Raw genomic sequence first — 25,720 nt, forward strand, 5'->3', positions numbered from 1 at the left:
GAGAACACTGCAGAGCAGATAATTCTGAAACTCTTCTAGCAGAAGAAATTGCAACCAAAAACAAAACTTTCCAAGATAATAACTTAATATCAACGGAATGTAAGGGTTCAAACGGAACCCCCTGAAGAACTGAAAGAACTAAATTGAGACTCCAAGGAGGAGTCAAAGGTTTGTAAACAGGCTTGATTCTAACCAGAGCCTGAACAAAGGCTTGAACATCTGGCACAGCTGCCAGCTTCTTGTGAAGTAGCACAGACAAGGCAGAAATCTGTCCCTTCAAGGAACTTGCAGATAATCCTTTCTCCAAACCTTCTTGAAGAAAGGATAGAATCTTAGGAATTTTTACCTTGTCCCAAGGGAATCCTTTAGATTCACACCAACAGATATATTTTTTCCATATTTTGTGGTAAATTTTTCTAGTTACAGGCTTTCTGGCCTGAACAAGAGTATCAATGACAGAATCTGAGAATCCTCGCTTTGATAAGATCAAGCGTTCAATCTCCAAGCAGTCAGTTGGAGTGAGACCAGATTCGGATGTTCGAACGGACCTTGAACAAGAAGGTCTCGTCTCAAAGGTAGCTTCCATGGTGGAGCCGATGACATATTCACTAGGTCTGCATACCAAGTCCTGCGTGGCCACGCAGGAGCTATCAAGATCACCGATGCCCTCTCCTGATTGATCCTGGCTACCAGCCTGGGGATGAGAGGAAACGGCGGGAATACATAAGCTAGTTTGAAGGACCAAGGTGCTACTAGTGCATCTACTAGAGTCGCCTTGGGATCCCTGGATCTGGACCCGTAGCAAGGAACCTTGAAGTTCTGACGAGAGGCCATCAGATCCATGTCTGGAATGCCCCACAGTTGAGTAATTTGGGCAAAGATTTCCGGATGGAGTTCCCACTCCCCCGGATGAAATGTCTGACGACTCAGAAAATCCGCTTCCCAATTTTCCACTCCTGGGATGTGGATTGCAGACAAGTGGCAGGAGTGAGTCTCCGCCCATTGAATGATTTTGGTCACTTCTTCCATCGCCAGGGAACTCCTTGTTCCCCCCTGATGGTTGATGTACGCAACAGTTGTCATGTTGTCTGATTGAAACCGTATGAACTTGGCCTTTGCTAGCTGAGGCCAAGCCTTGAGAGCATTGAATATCGCTCTCAGTTCCAGAATATTTATCGGTAGAAGAGATTCTTCCCGAGACCAAAGACCCTGAGCTTTCAGGGGTCCCCAGACCGCGCCCCAGCCCACCAGACTGGCGTCGGTCGTAACAATGACCCACTCTGGTCTGCGGAAGCTCATCCCCTGTGACAGGTTGTCCAGGGACAGCCACCAACGGAGTGAATCTCTGGTCCTCTGATTTACTTGTATCGTCGGAGACAAGTCTGTATAGTCCCCATTCCACTGACTGAGCATGCACAGTTGTAATGGTCTTAGATGAATGCGCGCAAAAGGAACTATGTCCATTGCCGCTACCATCAAACCTATTACTTCCATGCACTGCGCTATGGAAGGAAGAGGAACAGAATGAAGCATTTGACAAGAGTTCAGAAGTTTTGTTTTTCTGGCCTCTGTCAGAAAAATCCTCATTTCTAAGGAGTCTATTATTGTTCCCAAGAAGGGAACCCTTGTTGACGGAGATAGAGAACTCTTTTCTACGTTCACTTTCCATCCGTGAGATCTGAGAAAGGCCAGGACAATGTCCGTGTGAGCCTTTGCTTGAAGAAGGGACGACGCTTGAATCAGAATGTCGTCCAAGTAAGGTACTACTGCAATGCCCCTTGGTCTTAGCACCGCTAGAAGGGACCCTAGTACCTTTGTGAAAATCCTTGGAGCAGTGGCTAATCCGAACGGAAGTGCCACAAACTGGTAATGCTTGTCCAGGAATGCGAACCTTAGGAACCGATGATGTTCCTTGTGGATAGGAATATGTAGATACGCATCCTTTAAATCCACCGTGGTCATGAATTGACCTTCCTGGATGGAAGGAAGAATTGTTCGAATGGTTTCCATTTTGAACGATGGAACCTTGAGAAACTTGTTTAGGATCTTGAGATCTAAGATTGGTCTGAACGTTCCCTCTTTTTTGGGAACTACGAACAGATTGGAGTAGAACCCCATCCCTTGTTCTCCTAATGGAACAGGATGAATCACTCCCATTTTTAACAGGTCTTCTACACAATGCAAGAATGCCTGTTTTTTTATGTGGTCTGAAGACAATTGAGACCTGTGGAACCTCCCCCTTGGGGGAAGCCCCTTGAATTCCAGAAGATAACCTTGGGAGACTATTTCTAGCGCCCAAGGATCCAGAACATCTCTTGCCCAAGCCTGAGCGAAGAGAGAGAGTCTGCCCCCCACCAGATCCGGTCCCGGATCGGGGGCCAACATCTCATGCTGTCTTGGTAGCAGTGGCAGGTTTCTTGGCCTGCTTTCCTTTGTTCCAGCCTTGCATTGGTCTCCAGGCTGGTTTGGCTTGAGAAGTATTACCCTCCTGCTTAGAGGACGTAGCACTTGGGGCTGGTCCGTTCCTGCGAAAGGGACGAAAATTAGGTTTATTTTTGGCCTTGAAAGACCTATCCTGAGGAAGGGCGTGGCCCTTGCCCCCAGTGATATCAGAGATAATCTCTTTCAAGTCAGGGCCAAACAGCGTTTTCCCCTTGAAAGGAATGTTAAGCAATTTGTTCTTGGAAGACGCATCCGCTGACCAAGATTTTAACCAAAGCGCTCTGCGCGCCACAATAGCAAACCCAGAATTTTTCGCCGCTAACCTAGCCAATTGCAAAGTGGCGTCTAGGGTGAAAGAATTAGCCAATTTGAGAGCACGAATTCTGTCCATAATCTCCTCATAAGAAGAAGAATTATTAATGATCGCCTTTTCTAGCTCATCGAACCAGAAACACGCGGCTGTAGTGACAGGGACAATGCATGAAATTGGTTGTAGAAGGTAACCTTGCTGAACAAACATCTTTTTAAGCAAACCTTCTAATTTTTTATCCATAGGATCTTTGAAAGCACAACTATCTTCTATGGGTATAGTGGTGCGTTTGTTTAGAGTAGAAACCGCTCCCCCTCGACCTTGGGGACTGTCTGCCATAAGTCCTTTCTGGGGTCGACCATAGGAAACAATTTTTTAAATATGGGGGGAGGGACGAAAGGTATACCGGGCCTTTCCCATTCTTTATTTACAATGTCCGCCACCCGCTTGGGTATAGGAAAAGCTTCGGGGGGCCCCGGGACCTCTAGGAACTTGTCCATTTTACATAGTTTCTCTGGAATGACCAAATTCTCACAATCATCCAGAGTGGATAACACCTCCTTAAGCAGAGCGCGGAGATGTTCCAACTTAAATTTAAATGTAATCACATCAGGTTCAGCTTGTTGAGAAATTTTCCCTGAATCTGAAATTTCTCCCTCAGACAAAACCTCCCTGGCCCCCTCAGACTGGTGTAGGGGCCCTTCAGAAACAATATCATCAGCGTCCTCATGCTCTTCAGTATTTTCTAAAACAGAGCAGTCGCGCTTTCGCTGATAAGTGGGCATTTTGGCTAAAATGTTTTTGATAGAATTATCCATTACAGCCGTTAATTGTTGCATAGTAAGGAGTATTGGCGCGCTAGATGTACTAGGGGCCTCCTGTGTGGGCAAGACTGGTGTAGACGAAGGAGGGGATGATGCAGTACCATGCTTACTCCCCTCACTTGAGGAATCATCTTGGGCATCATTTTCTCTAAATTTTGTGTCACATAAATCACATCTATTTAAATGAGAAGGAACCTTGGCTTCCCCACATTCAGAACACAGTCTATCTGGTAGTTCAGACATGTTAAACAGGCATAAACTTGATAACAAAGTACAAAAAACGTTTTAAAATAAAACCGTTACTGTCACTTTAAATTTTAAACTGAACACACTTTATTACTGCAATTGCGAAAAAGTATGAAGGAATTGTTCAAAATTCACCAAAATTTCACCACAGTGTCTTAAAGCCTTAAAAGTATTGCACACCAAATTTGGAAGCTTTAACCCTTAAAATAACGGAACCGGAGCCGTTTTTATATTTAACCCCTTTACAGTCCCTGGTATCTGCTTTGCTGAGACCCAACCAAGCCCAAAGGGGAATACGATACCAAATGACGCCTTCAGAAAGTCTTTTCTATGTATCAGAGCTCCTCACACATGCATCTGCATGTCATGCTTCTCAAAAACAAGTGCGCAATACAGGCGCGAAAATGAGACTCTGCCTATGATTAGGGAAAGCCCCTAGAGAATAAGGTGTCCAATACAGTGCCTGCCGGTTATTTTACAAAATTCCCAAGATTAAAATAATTCCTCAAGGCTATGGAGTATAAAATATGTTTATATATAAATCGATTTAGCCCAGAAAATGTCTACAGTCTTAAAAAGCCCTTGTGAAGCCCTTTTTTACTGTCTGTAATAAAAATGGCTTACCGGATCCCATAGGGAAAATGACAGCTTCCAGCATTACATCGTCTTGTTAGAATGTGTCATACCTCAAGCAGCAAAAGTCTGCTCACTGTTCCCCCAACTGAAGTTAATTCCTCTCAACAGTCCTGTGTGGAACAGCCATCGATTTTAGTAACGGTTGCTAAAATCATTTTCCTCTTACAAACAGAAATCTTCATCTCTTTTCTGTTTCAGAGTAAATAGTACATACCAGCACTATTTTAAAATAACAAACTCTTGATTGAATAATAAAAACTACAGTTAAACACTAAAAAACTCTAAGCCATCTCCGTGGAGATGTTGCCTGTACAACGGCAAAGAGAATGACTGGGGAAGGCGGAGCCTAGGAGGGATCATGTGACCAGCTTTGCTGGGCTCTTTGCCATTTCCTGTTGGGGAGGAGAATATCCCACAAGTAAGGATGACGCCGTGGACCGGACACACCTATGTTGGAGAAAAATTGTTAACCTTTTTTTTTTTTTACAAACTTCAGGTTTATTACTGAAATTATTTACACACCACTTATACAATCATGACACAAATGGTTGTAAATGCTTCTCTGGGATCCCCTTTGTTCAGAAATAGCAGACATATATGGCTTTGGCATTGGTTTTTGGTAATTAGAATGACGCTAATTGCAGCTGTGCACCACAATTCTATTATTCCCAGCAGTGAAAGGGTTAATCAGGTAGCGTGTAAGGTTAATTTTAGCAGTAGTTTAGAGATTACCCTCCCATCCCCTGATCCCTCCCAAACATCTCCCCCAAACATACACACACTCATTCCCACCATCTTAGGTACTGCATAACTCCCACTCAGCAAATTTATACCATCTGGATGACAAAATGTTCTGTGGCTGGATAGATACAGTTATATTTTATTTCTGTCAAGATATCTATATAGAACATAATATTTTGACATAGATTGTGTATTTGTTTCTAATAATAAATATACAGCCACGCAAATCTGTTTAAAAAAATAATTAAACATATATTATATTTAATATGGGCATACATAGACAATGATTATATATAATATAAATACAGGTCATCCAGTTTTTTACACTATCAAAATAAGCTTTTAATTTTTTTTAACGAAAATTGCAGCACAACAAAAATACAGGCAAAAATCTGAGACAAAATGTTCTTTGCATAGATAAAGAGACTAAAACAGTTTCCAACGTCATTAAGAATACTTTCTTTGTACATTCAAACAGGCTGACTGCAGGTGCTTTGTAGTATGTAATAGTTCTAGTAAAGTGAGATTTTCATTTTAATAAATTGTATATGTATAATATGCTGTTAAAGGATTAGTCCAGTCAAAATTAAACTTTAATGATTCAGATAGAGCAGTAATTTTAAGCAACTTTCTAATTTACGTCTATTAATTTTTCTTCGTTCTCTTGGTATCTTTATTTGAATGTAAGCTTAGGAGCCAACCAATTTTTGGTTAAGCACCTGGGTAGCACTTGCTGATTGGTGGCTACATTTAGACACCAATCAGAAAGCGCTAACCGGGTGCTGAACCAAAAAGCCTCCTATGCTTGCATTCCTTTTTCAAATAAAGATACCAAGAGAACGAAGAAAAATTGATAATAGGAGTAAATTAGAAAGTTGCTTAAAATGTCACGCCCTATATGAATCAAAGTTTAATTTTGACTAGACTATTCCTTTAATGAGAGAGCTCAATCTGTGTGTGTATATATATATATATATATATATATATATATATATGTATGTATATGTATAATTATAGCTAGACAGCTAAATAGATGCTACATAGATAGACAGCTTGATCTTTGTAGATATATACATTTGTACTTTGCACTTATTTTTGTATTTTAGGACATTATGGTTACTTTACATTCTTACGTACACATGTGTGTAATTATTTATATTTATATATTTAGAACATTATTTTAAATAATACTTATTAACAGACAAGTACAGATGTGGTTTTGTAGTTGTGCTTTTTAAATAATGGCATTGTTTTCTCTATGTATAGTACAAGGATACCTACAGTAAGCTACTTTTTTAATTAACTACCTTTAAAAATAAATACAAAATATGATCTACTCTTCTATAACAATCATGCACAAAATACAATGAAACACTACTTTAACTAAGATGTTAATTGGGTATTATGTGCTATTTAACTAAACATGCGAACAATATTAATATTAATCATTTTAGATTCAGGCCATTTCCATGCAACTAGTTTAGCCGCCCATCTGACTGCAAAATGTTAATCGTGCAGGTAGTTTTTATAGTGTTAAAGGGATATTCTAGTCAAAATTAAACTTTCATGATTCAGATAGAGCAGTAATTTTAAGCAACTTACTAATTTACTTCTATTATCAATTTTTCTTCATCGTCTTGGTATCTTTATTTGAAAAAGAAAGAATGTAAGCTTAGGAGCCGGTGTTCTGTTAAGGGACCGAACTTTTGAAAAGAGCGAACGCCGTCACTTCCTGTGACGTTACATCAGCTGTTGTGCACATTTTGCCTCTGATGCGCATGCGTGCCAGCGTCATCACATACCTGGCCGCATACGTCACTGTGAAACTATTTAGACTTGTTAAATTCAGAAACCTTTCTATAGCGCATGCGTGGGATTTTCTATCACAAATGGGGGGTTTATGGAAAGCTATAAAATATATAAAGAATATAAATGTAATACATGAACCTAGTGGCTAATCCTGTCTAGATTGCACTCAGCTAGGCGTCATTTTCAAATTAAATTTACTGTACGAAAATAGATAAACTTATATTCGTGACTTATTTTGGGATTATTATTATTTTTTTTTAAATCTTGTGTAATGATTTTTAACTTTTTTATTCAAAATTATTTTAATAGCATAAAATAATCATAGGTACAGTGTTCACTAAAAGTTAATAACTGCTGAAGATTGCGGAGGAAATTCACCAACTGTACATGTAAAATCCCATTTGTATTATTGAATAAACAGCGTTCCATAAACCCCCCATTTGTGATAGAAAATCCCACGCATGCGCTATAGAAAGGTTTTTGAATTTAACAAGTCTAAATAGTTTCACAGTGACGTATGCAGCCAGGTATGTGATGACGCTGGCACGCATGCGCATTAGGGGCAAAATGTGTACAACAGCTGATGTATCGTCACAGGAAGTGATGGGGTTCGCTCTTTTGAAAAGTTCGGTCCCTTAACAGAACACCGGACTATTTTTGGTTCAGAACCTGGGAAGCACTTTCTGATTGGTGTCTAAATGTAGCCACCAATCAGCAAGCACTACCCAGGTGCTGAACCAAAAATGGTCCGGCGCCTAAGCTTACATTCAAATAAAGATACCAAGAGAACAAGGAAAAATTGATAATAAGAGTACATTAGAAAGTTGCTTAAAATTGCATGCTCTATCTGAATCATGAAAGTTTAATTTTGACTAGACTATTCCTTTAATTTGTGGCTTTGAACACATAGTTGACAAGGTGATCAGCAATACAAGTCCTCTCAGGTAACCAAATAGTTAAAGGGAACCTAAACAAGAAACATATAGATGCCACTAACTGTATTTTAATAGATTCATTAGATTCACTAATCTATATAGCCTCAATTATTTATTCAAACAAATAGGGAATTTCTAAGCCATTAGTAACTGATTGTTATGCTTCTCTGTTTTAGCATCTTCTAGTAACAGCTGTGAGCTTATAGATACAATTATTATCCCCTTGGCTGCCAGACCTTTTTTTAGCATGCAGCACACATACTAATAGACATTTTCAAATGCAAGCAAGTCATGCTTGACTAGAGACATGCAGCATTCAGGTATATAATTGCATCTCTGGTACCTTAATGTGTGAGTTACTTGAGCACTCTCTGTCTTTTTCTCACTATTTTCCCCCAGCATGTGGACTAAAAAAATTTCTGTCTAAAAACAAGCTGTGATTCCCTGGTATAGCCATTGAATGTCAGTAATGGGGATCCATGTTTGCAGCACACACAATGATAGATAAGTTGCATCCATAGAACATCCTGACAGACTCCACCCCCTTAGCGGAGTTGCCCCTTGACATATGCCTACGTTGCTTGATGACAAATATGCTCCATATATGGGTCAGTATTGTACCCATAAGTGTTTACACAAGATATATATTGTTTGGAGATCAAAAAGTGTTTCACTTAATTACAGCCTTTCTGAAACATAGCTCGTGCATTCTGATTGTCATGCTGCCTGTACTTTGTGAGTTGAACATATGACCTGTCTATATATCCAAACCAGAAAAGCTATAATGTACTTGTGTACCCCCATCAGTTCCAAGTTAAAATGGCAGCAGTTCTGAATGGGATTCTGAGCCATCTCACTTCATACTAAATAATATGCACGCTCTTCAGCGCTCAGTCCTGTGTATCAGTTTATATACAGATGTTTGTTATCTGATTATGAATGGTAAGCAAGTAGGACTGGAATAGATGTGAAATTTCCATACGTACAAGTTCACTGATATGAGATTCAAAGGATATTGTAAAGTAATGAAACATCTCATGAACTGTCCTTTTGTTTCATTCCAGTCATTTATTATGTGTGAAACGTATTACTTTTGGAGGGTGATGGAATCAGTGCTCCTGTATTTCTCCTTTTGGTTCTCAGCCACTCTCTAAGCTGCAGGTCTACTCCTTGAGATCTTTTATTTTTCCTGTGGCTCTTTGCTTCTGTACTCACTGGTCCAAAGCTTCCCATTAAGCCTCACTCATTTAGGGTACCAGATCTGTCTTCTTCCTTCTAAACTCTCCCAGGTGCCCTCTCTGGCTCTGACAATCTCTGATGCCCACTTTCAGGGTCTGGGTCATTTCCTTTGCCTGTTTGTATTTTGTTTTCTAGACGATGTAGTTTGGCCAGATTTTCCTTCAGTAATTTGCTGTTGGGGTCCAATAACAATGCTTTCTTATAGAAAGATCGTGCGGAACTGTAATCGCCCTAAAGGAAACACAAAAACATAATTTATGCTTACCTGATAAATTCCTTTCTTCTGTAGTGTGATCAGTCCACGGGTCATCATTACTTGTGGGATATTAACTGCTCCCCTACAGGAAGTGCAAGAGGATTCACCCAGCAGAGTTGCTATATAGCTCCTCCCCTCTACGTCACCTCCAGTCATTCGACCAAGGACCAACGAGAAAGGAGAAGCCAAGGGTGTAGTGGTGACTGGAGTATAATTTAAAAAATATTTACCTGCCTTAAAAAACAGGGCGGGCCGTGGACTGATCACACTACAGAAGAAAGGAATTTATCAGGTAAGCATAAATTATGTTTTCTTCTGTTAAGTGTGATCAGTCCACGGGTCATCATTACTTGTGGGATACCAATACCAAAGCAAAAGTACACGGATGACGGGAGGGATAGGCAGGCTCTTTATACAGAAGGAACCACTGCCTGAAGAACCTTTCTCCCAAAAATAGCCTCCGAGGAAGCAAAAGTGTCAAATTTGGAAAATTTGGAAAAAGTATGAAGCGAAGACCAAGTTGCAGCCTTGCAAATCTGTTCAACAGAGGCCTCATTCTTAAAGGCCCAAGTGGAAGCCACAGCTCTAGTGGAATGAGCTGTAATTCTTTCAGGAGGCTGCTGTCCAGCAGTCTCATAAGCTAAACGAATTATGCTACGAAGCCAAAAAGAGAGAGAGGTAGCAGAAGCTTTTTGACCTCTCCTCTGACCAGAGTAAACGACAAACAGGGAAGACGTTTGTCGAAAATCTTTAGTTGCCTGTAAATAAAATTTAAGGGCACGAACTACATCCAGATTGTGCAAAAGACGTTCCTTCCTCGAAGAAGGATTTGGGCACAAGGATGGAACAACAATCTCCTGATTGATATTCCTGTTAGTGACTACCTTAGGTAAGAACCCAGGCTTAGTACGCAGAACTACCTTATCCGAGTGAAAAATCAAATAAGGAGAATCACAATGTAAGGCTGATAACTCAGAGACTCTTCGAGCCGAGGAAATAGCCATTAAAAATAGAACTTTCCAAGACAACAACTTTATATCAATGGAATGAAGGGGTTCAAACGGAACACCCTGTAAAACGTTAAGAACAAGGTTTAAACTCCATGGTGGAGCCACAGCTTTAAACACAGGTTTAATCCTGGCCAAAGCCTGACAAAAAGCCTGAACGTCTGGAACTTCTGACAGACGCTTGTGTAACAGAATGGACAGAGCTGAGATCTGTCCCTTTAAGGAACTAGCGGATAACCCCTTTTCTAAACCTTCTTGTAGAAAAGACAATATCCTAGGAATCCTAACCTTACTCCAAGAGTAACCTTTGGATTCGCACCAATATAGGTATTTACGCCATATTTTATGGTAAATCTTTCTGGTGACAGGCTTCCTAGCCTGTATTAAGGTATCAATAACTGACTCAGAAAAACCACGCTTTGATAAGATCAAGCGTTCAATTTCCAAGCAGTCAGCTTCAGAGAAGTTAGATTTTGATGTTTGAAAGGACCCTGAATCAGAAGGTCCTGTTTCAGAGGTAACGACCAAGGTGGACAGAATGACATGTCCACCAGATCTGTATACCAAGTCCTGCGTGGCCATGCAGGCGCTATTAGAATCACTGATGCTTTCTCCTGTTTGATTCTGGCAATCAATCGAGGAAGCATCGGGAAAGGTGGAAACACATAAGCCATCCTGAAGGTCCATGGTGCTGTCAAGGCATCTATCAGGACCGCTCCCGGATCCCTGGATCTGGACCCGTAGCGCGGAAGCTTGGCGTTCTGTCGAGACGCCATGAGATCTATCTCTGGTTTGCCCCAACGTGGAAGTATTTGGGCAAAGACCTCTGGATGAAGTTCCCACTCCCCCGGATGAAAAGTCTGACGACTTAAGAAATCCGCCTCCCAGTTCTCCACTCCCGGGATGTGGATTGCAGACAGGTGGCAAGAGTGAGACTCTGCCCAGCGAATTATCTTCGATACTTCCATCATTGCTAGGGAGCTTCTTGTCCCTCCCTGATGGTTGATATAAGCTACAGTCGTGATGTTGTCCGACTGGAACCTGATGAACCCCCGAGTTGCTAACTGGGGCCAAGCCAGAAGAGCATTGAGGACTGCTCTCAATTCCAGAATGTTTATTGGAAGAAGACTCTCCTCCTGATTCCATAGTCCCTGAGCCTTCAGAGAATTCCAGACAGCGCCCCAACCTAGTAGGCTGGCGTCTGTTGTTACAATTGACCAGTCTGGCCTGCTGAATGGCATTCCCCTGGACAGATGTGGCCGATAAAGCCACCATAGAAGAGAATTTCTGGTCTCTTGAATGGAATGAAGGACACGGCATGCATTTTGAAGTTTTGTTAACCTGTCCTCTGTCAGGTAAATCTTCATTTCTACAGAATCTATCAGAGTCCCCAGGAAGGGAACTCTTGTGAGTGGAAAGAGAGAACTTTTCTCTTCGTTCACTTTCCATCCATGCGACCTTAGAAATGCCAGTACTATCTCTGTATGAGATTTGGCAGTTTGAAAGCTTGAAGCTTGTATCAGTATGTCGTCTAAGTACGGAGCTACTGAAATTCCTCGCGGTCTTAGTACCGCCAGAAGAGTGCCCAGAACCTTTGTGAAGATTCTTGGAGCCGTAGCCAGTCCGAATGGAAGAGCTACAAACTGGTAATGCCTGTCTAAAAAGGCAAACCTTAGATACCGGTAATGACTTCTGTGAATCGGTATGTGAAGGTAAGCATCCTTTAAATCCACTGTGGTCAAGTACTGACCCTCTTGGATCATGGGCAAAATTGTTCGAATAGTTTCCATCTTGAACGATGGAACTCTTAGGAATTTGTTTAGGATCTTTAAATCCAAGATTGGCCTGAAGGTTCCCTCTTTTTGGGAACTACAAACAGATTTGAGTAAAACCCTTGTCCTTGTTCCAACCGCGGAACTGGATGGATCACTCCCATTAATAAAAGATCTTGTACGCAGCGTAGAAACGCTTCCTTCTTTGTTAGGTTTGTTGACAACCTTGACAGATGAAATCTCCCTCTTGGGGGAGAGGATTTGAAGTCCAGAAGGTATCCCTGAGATATGATCTCTAACGCCCAGGGATCCTGAACATCTCTTGCCCAAGCCTGGGCGAAGAGGGAAAGTCTGCCCCCCACTAGATCCGGTCCCGGATCGGGGGCCCTCAATTCATGCTGTCTTAGGGGCAGCAGCAGGTTTTCTGGCCTGTTTGCCCCTGTTCCAGGACTGGTTAGGTTTCCAGCCTTGTCTGTAGCGAGCAACAGCTCCTTCCTGTTTTGGTGCAGAGGAAGTTGATGCTGCTCCTGCTTTGAAATTACGAAAGGAACGAAAATTGGACTGTCTAGCCTTGGCTTTGGCCTTGGCCTGAGGCAGGGCATGACCTTTACCTCCTGTAATGTCATCAATAATCTCTTTCAAGCCGGGCCCGAATAAGGTCTGCCCTTTGAAAGGAATATTAAGCAATTTAGATTTAGACGTAACATCAGCTGACCAGGATTTTAGCCACAGAGCTCTGCGTGCCTGAATGGCGAATCCTGAATTTTTAGCAGCAAGTTTAGTTAAATGTACTACGGCATCTGAAATAAATGAATTAGCTAACTTAAGGAATTTAAGTTTGTGTGTGATGTCATCTAGTGTGGATGATTGAAGTGTCTCTTCCAGAGACTCAAACCAAAATGCTGCTGCAGCCGTGACAGGCGCAATACATGCAAGAGGTTGCAATATAAACCCTTGTTGAACAAACATTTTCTTAAGGTAACCCTCTAATTTTTTATCCATTGGATCTGAAAAAGCACAGCTATCCTCCACTGGGATAGTGGTACGCTTAGCTAAAGTAGAAACTGCTCCCTCCACCTTAGGGACCATTTGCCATAAGTCCCGTGTGGCGGCGTCTATTGGAAACATTTTTCGGAATATAGGAGGGGGTGAGAAAGGCACACCGGGTCTATCCCACTCCTTAGTAACAATGTCAGTAAGTCTCTTAGGTATAGGAAAAACGTCAGTACTCGTCGGTACCGCAAAATATTTATCCAACCTACACATTTTTTCTGGGATTGCAACTGTGTTACAATCATTCAGAGCCGCTAATACCTCCCCTAGTAACACACGGAGGTTCTCAAGCTTAAATTTAAAATTTGAAATGTCTGAGTCCAGTTTATTTGGATCAGAACCGTCACCCACAGAATGAAGCTCTCCGTCTTCACGTTCTGCAAACTGTGACGCAGTATCAGACATGGCCCTTGCATTATCAGCGCACTCTGTTCTCATCCCAGAGTGATCACGTTTACCTCTTAGTTCTGGTAGTTTAGCCAAAACTTCAGTCATAACAGTAGCCATATCTTGTAATGTGATTTGTAATGGCCGCCCAGATGCACTCGGCGCTACAATATCACGCACCTCCTGAGCGGGAGATGCAGGTACTGACACGTGAGGCGAGTTAGTCGGCATAACTCTCCCCTCGTTGTTTGGTGAAATATGTTCAATTTGTACAGATTGACTATTTTTTAAAGTAGCATCAATACATTTAGTACATAAATTTCTATTGGGCTCCACTTTGGCATTAACACATATAGCACAGAGATATTCCACTGAATCAGACATGTTTAACACACTAGCAAATAAACAGCAACTTGGAAATACTTTTCAAAGTAATTTACAAATAATATGAAAACGAACTGTGCCTTTAAGAAGCACAGAAAATATTATAACAGATAAAATAATTAAGTTATAGCATCAATCTTTGTCAGAATATACAGTTTTAGCAAAGGATTGTTCCCCTCAGCAAATGATAACTAACCCAGGCAGCAGAAAAAAATACACAAATAAACGTTTTTTATATCACAGTCAATACAATCAGCACAGCTCTGCTGTGAATGATTACTTCCCTCAAAAAAGACTCTTGAGATCCCTGAACTCTGTAGAGATGAACCGGATCATGCAGGAAGAAAATGAACCTCTGACTGAGTTTTTCTGATGCATAGTGAAAGCACCAAAATGGCCCCTCCCCCACACACATAACAGTGAGAGGGATCAGTGAACTGCTCTAATTTAAATCAAAACTATTGCCAAGTGGAAAAAAAGTGCCCAAAACATTTTTTCACCCAGTACCTCAGAGAAAAAAACGTTTTTACATGCCAGCAAAAAAACGTTTTACCTCAATAATTAATTGTCATTTAAAACCTATTGCAAGTCCCTGCAAAATAGGTTAAGTCTATGTATACAGTTTAAAAGCCAGAGAAGTACCATTTCCCAGAAAACTGAAGTGTAAAATATACATACATGACAGCCTGATATCAGCTACATCTACTGCATTCAAGGCTGAGTTTACATTATAACGGTATGGCAGGATTTTCTCATCAATTCCATGTCAGAAAATAATAAACTGCTACATACCTCTTTGCAGATTAATCTGCCTGCTGTCCCCTGATCTGAAGTTTACCTCTCCTCAGATGGCCGAGAAACAGCAATATGATCTTAACTACTCCGGCTAAAATCATAGAAAAACTCAGGTAGATTCTTCTTCAAATTCTACCAGAGAAGGAATAACACACTCCGGTGCTATTATAAAATAACAAACTTTTGATTGAAGATATAAAAACTAAATATATCACCATAGTCCTCTCACACATCCTATCTAGTCGTTGGGTGCAAGAGAATGACTGGAGGTGACGTAGAGGGGAGGAGCTATATAGCAACTCTGCTGGGTGAATCCTCTTGCACTTCCTGTAGGGGAGCAGTTAATATCCCACAAGTAATGATGACCCGTGGACTGATCACACTTAACAGAAGAAATAAAGTATCCAGTATTTATATATTAATCTTCACAAACGTAAATATTCCACACTTACAACCATGTTTTAAGTGTGTTTCTCAAGTTGTTGTAGTAGTAATTGTTTTAGCTTATTAGCTATAAATTCGTGTTTCATGTGCTAGATATAATGCATTGGGCACTTAAGGCAACTATGGATGTTAAAGGGACATTCTGGTCAAAATTGAAATACACGTAGATGAATTACATCTTTTAATAGAAACATATTTGTAATATACATGTATTAGTAAAAATGCTTCAAGTAAATGTAATCACTGTATTAGTGTTAACATTTTTCTCTGAACGTGCATGTGAAGCATAGCTAGATATTCTCTGTGCACCAGCATTTTATGTACTACAGCTGTTTAGAGCGCCAGTGGTGATTGTATCATGTCAGCAATTAAGAAATTGAGTCATTTCCAGATGGTACAAGCACCTTGGGCTGTCTTGGGCTGTGTTTAAAATGCTGGTGCAGAGTGCATACTTAAATACACTTTTGACATAGCTATATCTTTCATTAGAAGCATTTTTGCTACTAGATATATATTTCAAAAATGTTTCTATTCAAAACAGAAATGCATACATGTGGATTCCAATTGAAATATCCCTTTAATGGCAGCAACACCCACTATTGATATGCTGGGAAAGATAGGTGAAATGAGGCTCAATGATATTTAAGCATGATCTGGCCATTACATCAAGGTCCCTCAGCAACCTCACAAGCAACTATGAATCTAATCCACCAAGTCTATTGATAACATCTTCACATTCCTACATGCTGCCTCTACATTTTGTCTGTAATAATTTCCATCCACCTCTTTGTACCTGAATATGCTTGATTCCTCCCATATTCATCCAGGCTTGGGCTTGGCTGGGCATGAGATCTGCCACGTTCATGTAGCTCTGTGTTATTTAAAAAGAATTGAGATGTTATTGCCTAATATAAAAAACTAGGAGTACGACGGCATCAGAACGAGGCTTCCATTAGAGCCTATGGAAGCATTCTCGCGTTCGCATTGCTGACATTAGCGTGCGCTGGTATTACACAGTGATGCGCTAATATCAATTTCATGAAAGAGATATTTAGCGCTCCACTTGTAATCTGGCCCTTAGTATTAATATAAGAACCAATATTGTACTGTTTGGAATAGATTCAAATTTATCATCAATTGTGGCAAATAGGAGCAGGATCTACACTGAAAGTTCCTGCACAAAGATTTGGAAGTTCAATGTCTATTTACACTGATTATGGCTTAGATTACGAGTGGAACAGTAAGTGCCGAGTGCAAGCAATAAGGGGTATTTTGTGACTCTTTGCACGCGTTTGCTTGAATGCAATCAAATTTAACGCACATCAGTTTAGCGTGACTTCAAAGCTCTGGTTAACATGTTATGCGCATCGGGTTCCCCGATATAGACTTTAACATGGTCGAGTTAGCGCACATGAAAACTTAGTAATCTTAAGGCACAAATATAAAAAAAATACTAAACATACTGTAAAATATATAGATATCGTCTATGAATTATTTAGAATATTTTACAGTATGTTTAATATTTTTCAATAATTTGTATTAATTTTATAAAATATTTTATATGTAATATTTCTATAACACTCCTTGAGATTACTACGTTTTCAGGGTGCAAACTAACCGCGTTAAATCTAAATCGTGAAACCCAATGTGCAAAACTCATATTTTACATTCCAATGTTTTTCACATGGAAAATAATGTACATTTTATATTATTAAATATATATTTCTATATATATGATACTATTCATGTAAAATACATATCTATACCTATATATCTATAGGAATAAATATATAGGTATTAGTATATATACAAATATATAAAGAAATATGTATTTAGGAATAAAAAGGACATATTTCGCTATGTGAAGAACATTGGAATGTGAAATATTAATATTTTATGTCAGGTTTAGCGCTCTTGAATATACGCGGTCGGGTTAACGCCTGAGTCTGGGTGTTAATTTTTTTAAAATGTTTGTGCTCCATTGAAGTCTATGGGAGAAGAAGTTAACGCAGTTGCAATAATTTTTTTTTGTTCACATCGGGTTTACACTCGCGTGCAAACTTTTTACTTTGGTGGATTTAGAACTCCAAATGAAGTCCCCAAGGGTGAAAATAAACAAAAGTAGTACAAGGCAGGTAGTACTAAAATTTTAATGTTAAAATGACAAAAAAAAAATCAATAAAAATGCAACGTGTTTCTCAGCTGTCAGGCCTGAAGAAACAGCCACTTACAGCTGAGAAATGTGTTGCATTTTTATTGATTTTATTGTCATTTTAACATTAAAACTGTTTTAGCAGTACCTGCCTTGTACTACTTTTGCTTATTTTCACCCTTGGAGACTTCATTTGGCGTTCTAAATCCACCACCATTCCCCCTGGGAGACCTGTGAGTCAGCTGGTGACTCACACATCCAGCCTGCTAGACTCAGCACTTCCTAATAGTGCTCATCAAGATGTGAGCAACATATATATATATATTTGTGTCTTCTGTTTCCTTAACAAGAAACTGGTCTGCCCCTGAGAGCGCTGAGATACAGTCAGCTGGAGACTGAGGGACCCAGCTTGCGATACTAGCACTTTCATATAGTGCTCCAATGTTGTGAGTACCTTACCAAATACATCTCAAAATCCTTCACTAGAGGATTCCTTCTGCACCATGAGGCGCTCTTCTTTGTTTTATTCATGTTTATGTCTATTTAACTACATATATTCCCTTAGTGACATTAGGATATAGCCTTGCATAACTTTTCTAGTGTTGACTGTACAAGCATTTGGTCATAAGCCTGCCATAGATCTTGTGTTACCTGAAAGGCCTCCTCCAGTTGATTCAATTCCCTCAGTTGGTTCCCACGTGCAAAATGAAGTTCAGATAAAATTTTTGCATCTTTAGGTTTCATCTGGAGAGCAGCATCAATCATTTCCAGGGCCTATAGAACACAGAGAGGACAGAGACCGAACCAGGTTTAACACAATATATATCTACATAGTGCAAGAGTGCAAGGAAGCCATATTAATGAGCCACAAAACCATTTGTCTTATGAGGGAAGGCTTGTGAATATTATTTACATAGGGAGTGAATTTTAGTTCTATGTTATGAAAACTATAAAACAAACAGAGGTGATTAGGACACTGTAAAGCCAGGAGAGTAAAGATCAAGTCTACAAACAGACCTAGAGATAATCAGTAGTACAAACATGGGTTGGAGACTGGTTTCAATTTACTTTTATCATCAAATTTGCTTTGTTCTCTTGGTATTCTTAGTTGAAAGATAAACCTTGGTAGGCTCATATGCTAATTTCTAAGCCCTTGAAGGCCGCCTTTTATCTAAATGCATTTGACACATTTTTTCACAGCTAGAGGGCGTTAGTTCATGTGTCCCATATAGATAACATTGTGCTCACGCTCATGGTGTTACTTATGAGAGGACCCTGAATGGCTAAAATGCATGTCTGTCAAAAGAACTGAAATAAAGGAGCAGTTTGCAGAGACTTAGATACAAGGTAACCACAGAGGTAAAAAACATAATTTATGCTTACCTGATAAATTCCTTTCTTCTGTTGTGCGATCAGTCCACGGGTCATCATTACTTCTGGGATATAACTCCTCCCCAACAGGAAATGCAAGAGGATTCACCCAGCAGAGCTGATATAGCTCCTCCCCTCTACGTCAGTCCCAGTCATTCGACCAAGAATCAACGAGAAAGGAGTAACCAAGGGTGAAGTGGTGACTGGAGTATAATTTAAAAAATATTTACCTGCCTTAAAAAACAGGGCGGGCCGTGGACTGATCGCACAACAGAAGAAAGGAATTTATCAGGTAAGCATAAATTATGTTTTCTTCTGTTATGTGCGATCAGTCCACGGGTCATCATTACTTCTGGGATACCAATACCAAAGCAAAAGTACACGGATGACGGGAGGGATAGGCAGGCTCATTATATAGAAGGAACCACTGCCTGAAGAACCTTTCTCCCAAAAATAGCCTCCGAAGAAGCAAAAGTGTCAAATTTGTAAAATTTGGAAAAAGTATGAAGCGAAGACCAAGTTGCAGCCTTGCAAATCTGTTCAACAGAGGCCTCATTCTTAAAGGCCCAAGTGGAAGCCACAGCTCTAGTGGAGTGAGCTGTAATTCTTTCAGGAGGCTGCTGTCCAGCAGTCTCATAGGCTAAACGTATTATGCTACGAAGCCAGAAAGAGAGAGAGGTAGCAGAAGCTTTTTGACCTCTCCTCTGTCCAGAATAAACGACAAACAAGGAAGAAGTTTGGCGAAAATTTTTAGTTGCCTGCAAGTAGAACTTGAGGGCACGAACTACATCCAGATTGTGTAGAAGACGTTCCTTCTTTGAAGAAGGATTTGGACACAAGGATGGAACAACAATCTCTTGATTGATATTCCTGTTAGTAACTACCTTAGGTAAGAACCCAGGTTTAGTACGCAGAACTACCTTGTCTGAGTGAAAGATCAGATAAGGAGAATCACAATGTAGGGCTGATAACTCAGAGACTCTTCGAGCCGAGGAAATAGCCATTAAAAATAGAACTTTCCACGATAACAATTTTATATCAATGGAATGAAGGGGTTCAAATGGAACACCTTGTAAAACGTTAAGAACTAAGTTTAAACTCCATGGCGGAGCAACGGCTTTAAACACAGGCTTGATCCTAGCTAAAGCTTGACAAAAAGCCTGGACGTCTGGATTTTCTGACAGACGCCTGTGCAACAAGATGGACAGAGCTGAAATCTGTCCCTTTAATGAACTAGCCGATAAACCCTTTTCTAGACCTTCTTGTAGAAAGGACAATATCCTAGGGATCCTAACCTTACTCCAGGAGTAACGTTTGGATTCGCACCAGTATAGGTATTTGCGCCATATTTTATGGTAAATCTTTCTGGTAACAGGCTTCCTAGCCTGGATCAGGGTATCAATAACCGACTCAGAAAAACCACGCTTTGATAAAATCAAGCGTTCAATTTCCAAGCAGTCAGTTTCAGAGAAGTTAGATTTTGATGTTTGAATGGACCCTGTATCAGAAGGTCCTGTCTCAGAGGTAGAGACCAAGGCGGACAGGATGACATGTCCACTAGATCTGCATACCAAGTCCTGCGTGGCCATGCAGGCGCTATTAGAATCACAGATGCTCTCTCTTGTTTGATTTTCGCAATCAATCGAGGAAGCAGCGGGAAGGGTGGAAACACATAAGCCATCCCGAAGTTCCAAGGTGCTGTCAAAGCATCTATCAGAACCGCTTCCGGATCCCTGGATCTGGACCCGTAGTGAGGAAGTTTGGCGTTCTGGCGAGACGCCATGAGATCTATCTCTGGTTTGCCCCAACGTCGAAGTATTTGGGCAAAAATCTCCGGATGAAGTTCCCACTCTCCCGGATGAAAAGTCTGGCGACTCAAGAAATCCGCCTCCCAGTTCTCCACTCCCGGGATGTGGATTGCTGACAGGTGGCAAGAGTGAGACTCTGCCCAGCGAATTATCTTTGATACTTCCATCATTGCTAGGGAGCTTCTTGTCCCTCCCTGATGGTTGATGTAAGCTACAGTCGTGATATTGTCCGACTGAAACCTGATGAACCCCTGAGTTGTTAATTGGGGCCAAGCTAGAAGGGCATTGAGAACTGCCCTCAATTCCAGAATGTTTATTGGAAGGAGACTCTCCTCCTGATTCCATAATCCCTGAGTCTTCAGAGAATTCCAGACAGCGCCCCAACCTAGTAGGCTGGCGTCTGTTGTTACGATTGTCCAGTCTGGCCTGCTGAATGGCATCCCCCTGGACAGGTGTGGCCGATAAAGCCACCATAGAAGAGAATTTCTGGTCTCTTGATTCAGATTCAGGGTAGGGGACAAATCTGAGTAATCCCCATTCCACTGACTTAGCATGCACAATTGCAGCGGTCTGAGGTGTAGGCGTGCAAAAGGTACTATGTCCATTGCCGCTACCATTAAGCCGATCACCTCCATGCATTGAGCCACTGACGGGTGTTGAATGGAATGAAGGACACGGCATGCATCCTGAAGCCTTGTTAACCTGTCTTCTGTCAGGTAAATCTTCATTTCTACAGAATCTATAAGAGTCCCCAAGAATGGAACTCTTGTGAGAGGAAAAAGAGAACTTTTCTTTTCGTTCACTTTCCATCCATGCGACCTTAGAAATGCCAGAACTAACTCTGTATGAGACTTGGCAGTTTGAAAGCTTGAAGCTTGTATTAGAATGTCGTCTAGGTACGGAGCTACCGAAATCCCTCGCGGTCTTAGTACCGCCAGAAGGGCGCCCAGAACCTTTGTGAAGATTCTTGGGGCCGTAGCCAATCCGAATGGAAGAGCTACAAACTGGTAGTGCCTGTCTAGGAAGGCAAACCGTAGATACCGTTGATGATCTTTGTGAATCGGTATGTGAAGGTAAGCATCTTTTAAATCCACTGTGGTCATGTACTGACCCTTTTGGATCATAGGTAAGATTGTCCGAATAGTTTCCATTTTGAACGATGGAACTCTTAGGAATTTGTTTAGAATCTTTAAATCTAAGATTGGCCTGAAAGTTCCCTCTTTTTTGGGAACCACAAACAGGTTTGAGTAGAACCCTTGTCCTTGTTCCGACCGCGGAACTGGATGGATCACTCCCATTAATAACAGATCTTGTACACAGCGTAGAAACGCTTCTTTCTTTATCTGGTTTGTTGACAACCTTGACAGATGAAATCTCCCTTTTGGGGGAGATAATTTGAAGTCTAGAAGGTATCCCTGAGATATGATCTCCAGCGCCCAGGGATCCTGAACATCTCTTGCCCAGGCCTGAGCGAAGAGAGAAAGTCTGCCCCCCACTAGATCCGGTCTCGGATCGGGGGCTCTCGGTTCATGCTGTCTTTGGGGCAGCAGCAGGTTTCCTGGTCTGTTTGCCCTTATTCCAGGACTGGTTAGGTTTCCAGCCTTGTCTGTAACGAGCAACAGCTCCTTCCTGTTTTGGTGCAGTGGAGGTTGACGCTGCTCCAGGTTTGAAATTCCGAAAGGAACGAAAATTAGACTGTCTAGCCTTAGCTTTGGCTTTGTCTTGAGGTAGGGCGTGGCCCTTACCTCCTGTAATGTCAGCGATAATTTCTTTCAACCCGGGCCCAAATAAAGACTGCCCCTTGAAAGGTATATTAAGTAATTTAGACTTAGAAGTAACATCAGCTGACCAGGATTTTAGCCACAGTGCTCTACGTGCCTGTATGGCGAATCCAGAGTTCTTAGCCGTAAGTTTAGTTAAATGTACTACGGCCTCCGAAATGAATGAATTGGCTAGTTTAAGGACTCTAAGCCTGTCCATAATGTCGTCTAGCGTAGACGAACTAAGGTTCTCTTCCAGAGACTCAATCCAAAATGCTGCCGCAGCCGTAATCGGCGCGATACATGCAAGGGGTTGCAATATAAAACCTTGTTGAACAAACATTTTCTTAAGGTAACCCTCTAATTTTTTATCCATTGGATCTGAAAAAGCACAGCTATCCTCCACCGGGATAGTGGTACGCTTAGCTAAAGTAGAAACTGCTCCCTCCACCTTAGGGACCGTTTGCCATAAGTCCCGAGTAGTGGCGTCTATTGGAAACATCTTTCTAAATATTGGAGGGGGTGAGAACGGCACACCGGGTCTATCCCACTCCTTAGTAACAATTTCAGTTAATCTCTTAGGTATAGGAAAAACGTCAGTACTCGCCGGTACCGCAAAGTATTTATCCAACCTACACATTTTCTCTGGTATTGCAACGGTGTTACAATCATTGAGAGCTGCTAAGACCTCCCCTAGTAATGCACGGAGGTTCTCCAATTTAAATTTAAAATTTGAAATATCTGAATCCAATCTGTTTGGATCAGAACCGTCACCCACAGAATGAAGCTCTCCGTCCTCATGCTCTGCAAGCTGTGACGCAGTATCAGACATGGCCCTAGTATTGTCAGCGCACTCTGTTCTCACCCCAGAGTGATCACGCTTGCCTCTTAGTTCTGGTAATTTAGACAAAACTTCAGTCATAACAGTAGCCATATCATGTAATGTTATCTGTAATGGCCGCCCAGATGTATTAGGCGCCATAATATCACTCACCTCCCGGGCGGGAGATGCAGGTACTGCCGCGTGAGGCGAGTTAGTCGGCATAACTCTTCCCTCGCAGTTTGGTGAAATTTGTTCACATTGTACAAATTGACTTTTATTTAAAGTAGCATCAATACAGTTAGTACATAAATTTCTATTGGGCTCCACCTTGGCATTGGAACAAATGACACAGATATTCTCTGAGTCAGACATGTTTAACACACTAGCAATAACTTGCAACCTGGTTATAATTTTTTTTATCAAAAACGTACTGTGCCTCAAAGAGGTACTTTAACGATTAAATGACAGTTGAGATAATGAACTGAAACAGTTATAGCATCAAGTTTAAAATAACACAACTTTTAGCAAAGGTTTGTTCCCATTAGTAAATAACTAAATTTGACATAAAAAATTATAGAGTAACGTTTTTATTCACAGTCAATAACAATTCTCACAGCTCTGCTGAGAGAATGTACCTCCCTTCAAAGAAGTTTGAAGACCCCTGAGATCTGTCAGTGAACCGGATCATGCAGGAAATATAATAGTAGCTGACTGGAATTTTTTGATGCGTAGCAAAAGAGCGCCAAAACGGCCCCTCCCTCTCACACACAGCAGTGAGGAGAAACGAAACTGTCACAATTTAAAGCAAACAACTGCCAAGTGGAAAATAATGCCCAAACATTTATTTACTCAGTACCTCAGCAATGTAAACGATTCTACATTCCAGCAAAAACGTTTAACATGACAATATTTATTAAAAGGATTAGTGACCTTTAACAGAGTAGTTCCGGTGAAAAACCATTCCCAGAATACTGAAGTGTATACATACATGTCATTATAACGGTATAGCAGGATTTTTTCATCAATTCCATTCAGAAAATAAAAACTGCTACATACCTCAATGCAGATTCATCTGCCCGCTGTCCCCTGATCTGAAGCCTTTACCTCCCTCAGATGGCCGAGAACAGCAATATGATCTTAACTACTCCGGTTAAAATCATAGTAATAAACTCTGGTAGATTCTTCTTCAAACTCTGCCAGAGAAGTAATAACACGCTCCGGTGCTATTGTAAAATAACAAACTTTTGATTGAAGTCATAAAAACTAAGTATAATCACCATAGTCCTCTCACACATCCTATCTAGTCGTTGGGTGCAAGAGAATGACTGGGACTGACGTAGAGGGGAGGAGCTATATCAGCTCTGCTGGGTGAATCCTCTTGCATTTCCTGTTGGGGAGGAGTTATATCCCAGAAGTAATGATGACCCGTGGACTGATCGCACATAACAGAAGAAAACATAATTTATGCTTACCTGATAAATTTATTTCTCTTGTGGTGTATCCAGTCCATGGATCATCCATTAATTGTGGGATATTCTCCTCCCCAACAGGGAGCTGCAAGAGGATCACCCACAGCAGAGCTGTCTATATAGCTCCTCCCCCCCCCCCAACTGCCACTCCCCAGTCATTCGACCGAAGACAAGCAAGAGAAAGGAGAAACTATAGGGTGCAGTGGTGACTGTAGATTAAAAATAAAAAAACATCTGCCTTGAAATGACAGGGCGGGCCGTGGACTGGATACACCACAAGAGAAATAAATTTATCAGGTAAGCATAAATTATGTTTTCTCTTGTAAGGTGTATCCAGTCCACGGATCATCCATTACTTGTGGGATACCAATACCAAAGCTATTGGACACGGATGAAGGGAGGGACAAGGCAGGCGCTTAAACGGAAGGCACCACTGCCTGTAAGACCTTTCTCCCAAAAATAGCCTCCGAAGAAGCAAAAGTATCAAATTTGTAGAATTTAGAATAAGTATGAAGCGAAGACCAAGTCAATCTCCTGATTGATATTCTTATTAGATACCACCTTAGGTAGAAAACCAGGTTTGGTACGTAACACTGAGCCACTGAAGGGCGAGAAGTAGAATAAAGAACACGGCAGGAATTTAGAAGTTTTGACAACCTGGCCTCTGTCAGGTAAATCTTCATTTCTACAGAATCTATCACAGTTCCCAGTGTTAAGGAAAAATATTTTTTAATTCTGTATATATATTCTTCTTATGGACTGACAAGTGATATTTTTAAACAGTTACATTTCTTTTTGTCAATTCAGCTAGTACATAAACTGCTGTATATGCAAAGTAAGTATTTTCAGCTACAGTAACACCCAATGTTTGTATGAACAAGATAAGAAGAAGACCACGAGGTGCTGATTGTGAAGAAACAACACATGGCCTATAAAAAGAGAGACATTGCTGCAATCTAATGCTGCACGCCACACACACTTGTATTACTATGTAAAGTGACTTTTTTGTCATTTTTGTTGTAATGTCGTTTAATTGTACAATTATAACCTTATTAAT

General features: G+C 40.9%; 1 protein-coding gene across 1 annotated transcript in view; it reads right to left on the bottom strand.

Moving 5' to 3' along the window:
• Positions 1-7,641: 7,641 nt before the first annotated feature.
• TMTC1 (transmembrane O-mannosyltransferase targeting cadherins 1) overlaps positions 7,642-25,720 on the bottom strand; it is a 378,921-nt gene continuing 360,842 nt past the window's right edge. The window contains exons 17-19 of the mRNA XM_053718806.1: positions 18,084-18,206; positions 16,074-16,151; positions 7,642-9,413 (exon numbers count right to left, since the gene is read on the bottom strand). Coding sequence (XP_053574781.1) covers positions 9,219-9,413; positions 16,074-16,151; positions 18,084-18,206 — 396 coding nt within the window. The 3' untranslated portion in view covers positions 7,642-9,218. The remainder of the gene's footprint in view (positions 9,414-16,073; positions 16,152-18,083; positions 18,207-25,720) is intronic.

This window comes from Bombina bombina, chromosome 6 (assembly GCF_027579735.1).
Source record: "Bombina bombina isolate aBomBom1 chromosome 6, aBomBom1.pri, whole genome shotgun sequence".
Taxonomy (NCBI): Eukaryota; Metazoa; Chordata; class Amphibia; order Anura; family Bombinatoridae; genus Bombina; species Bombina bombina.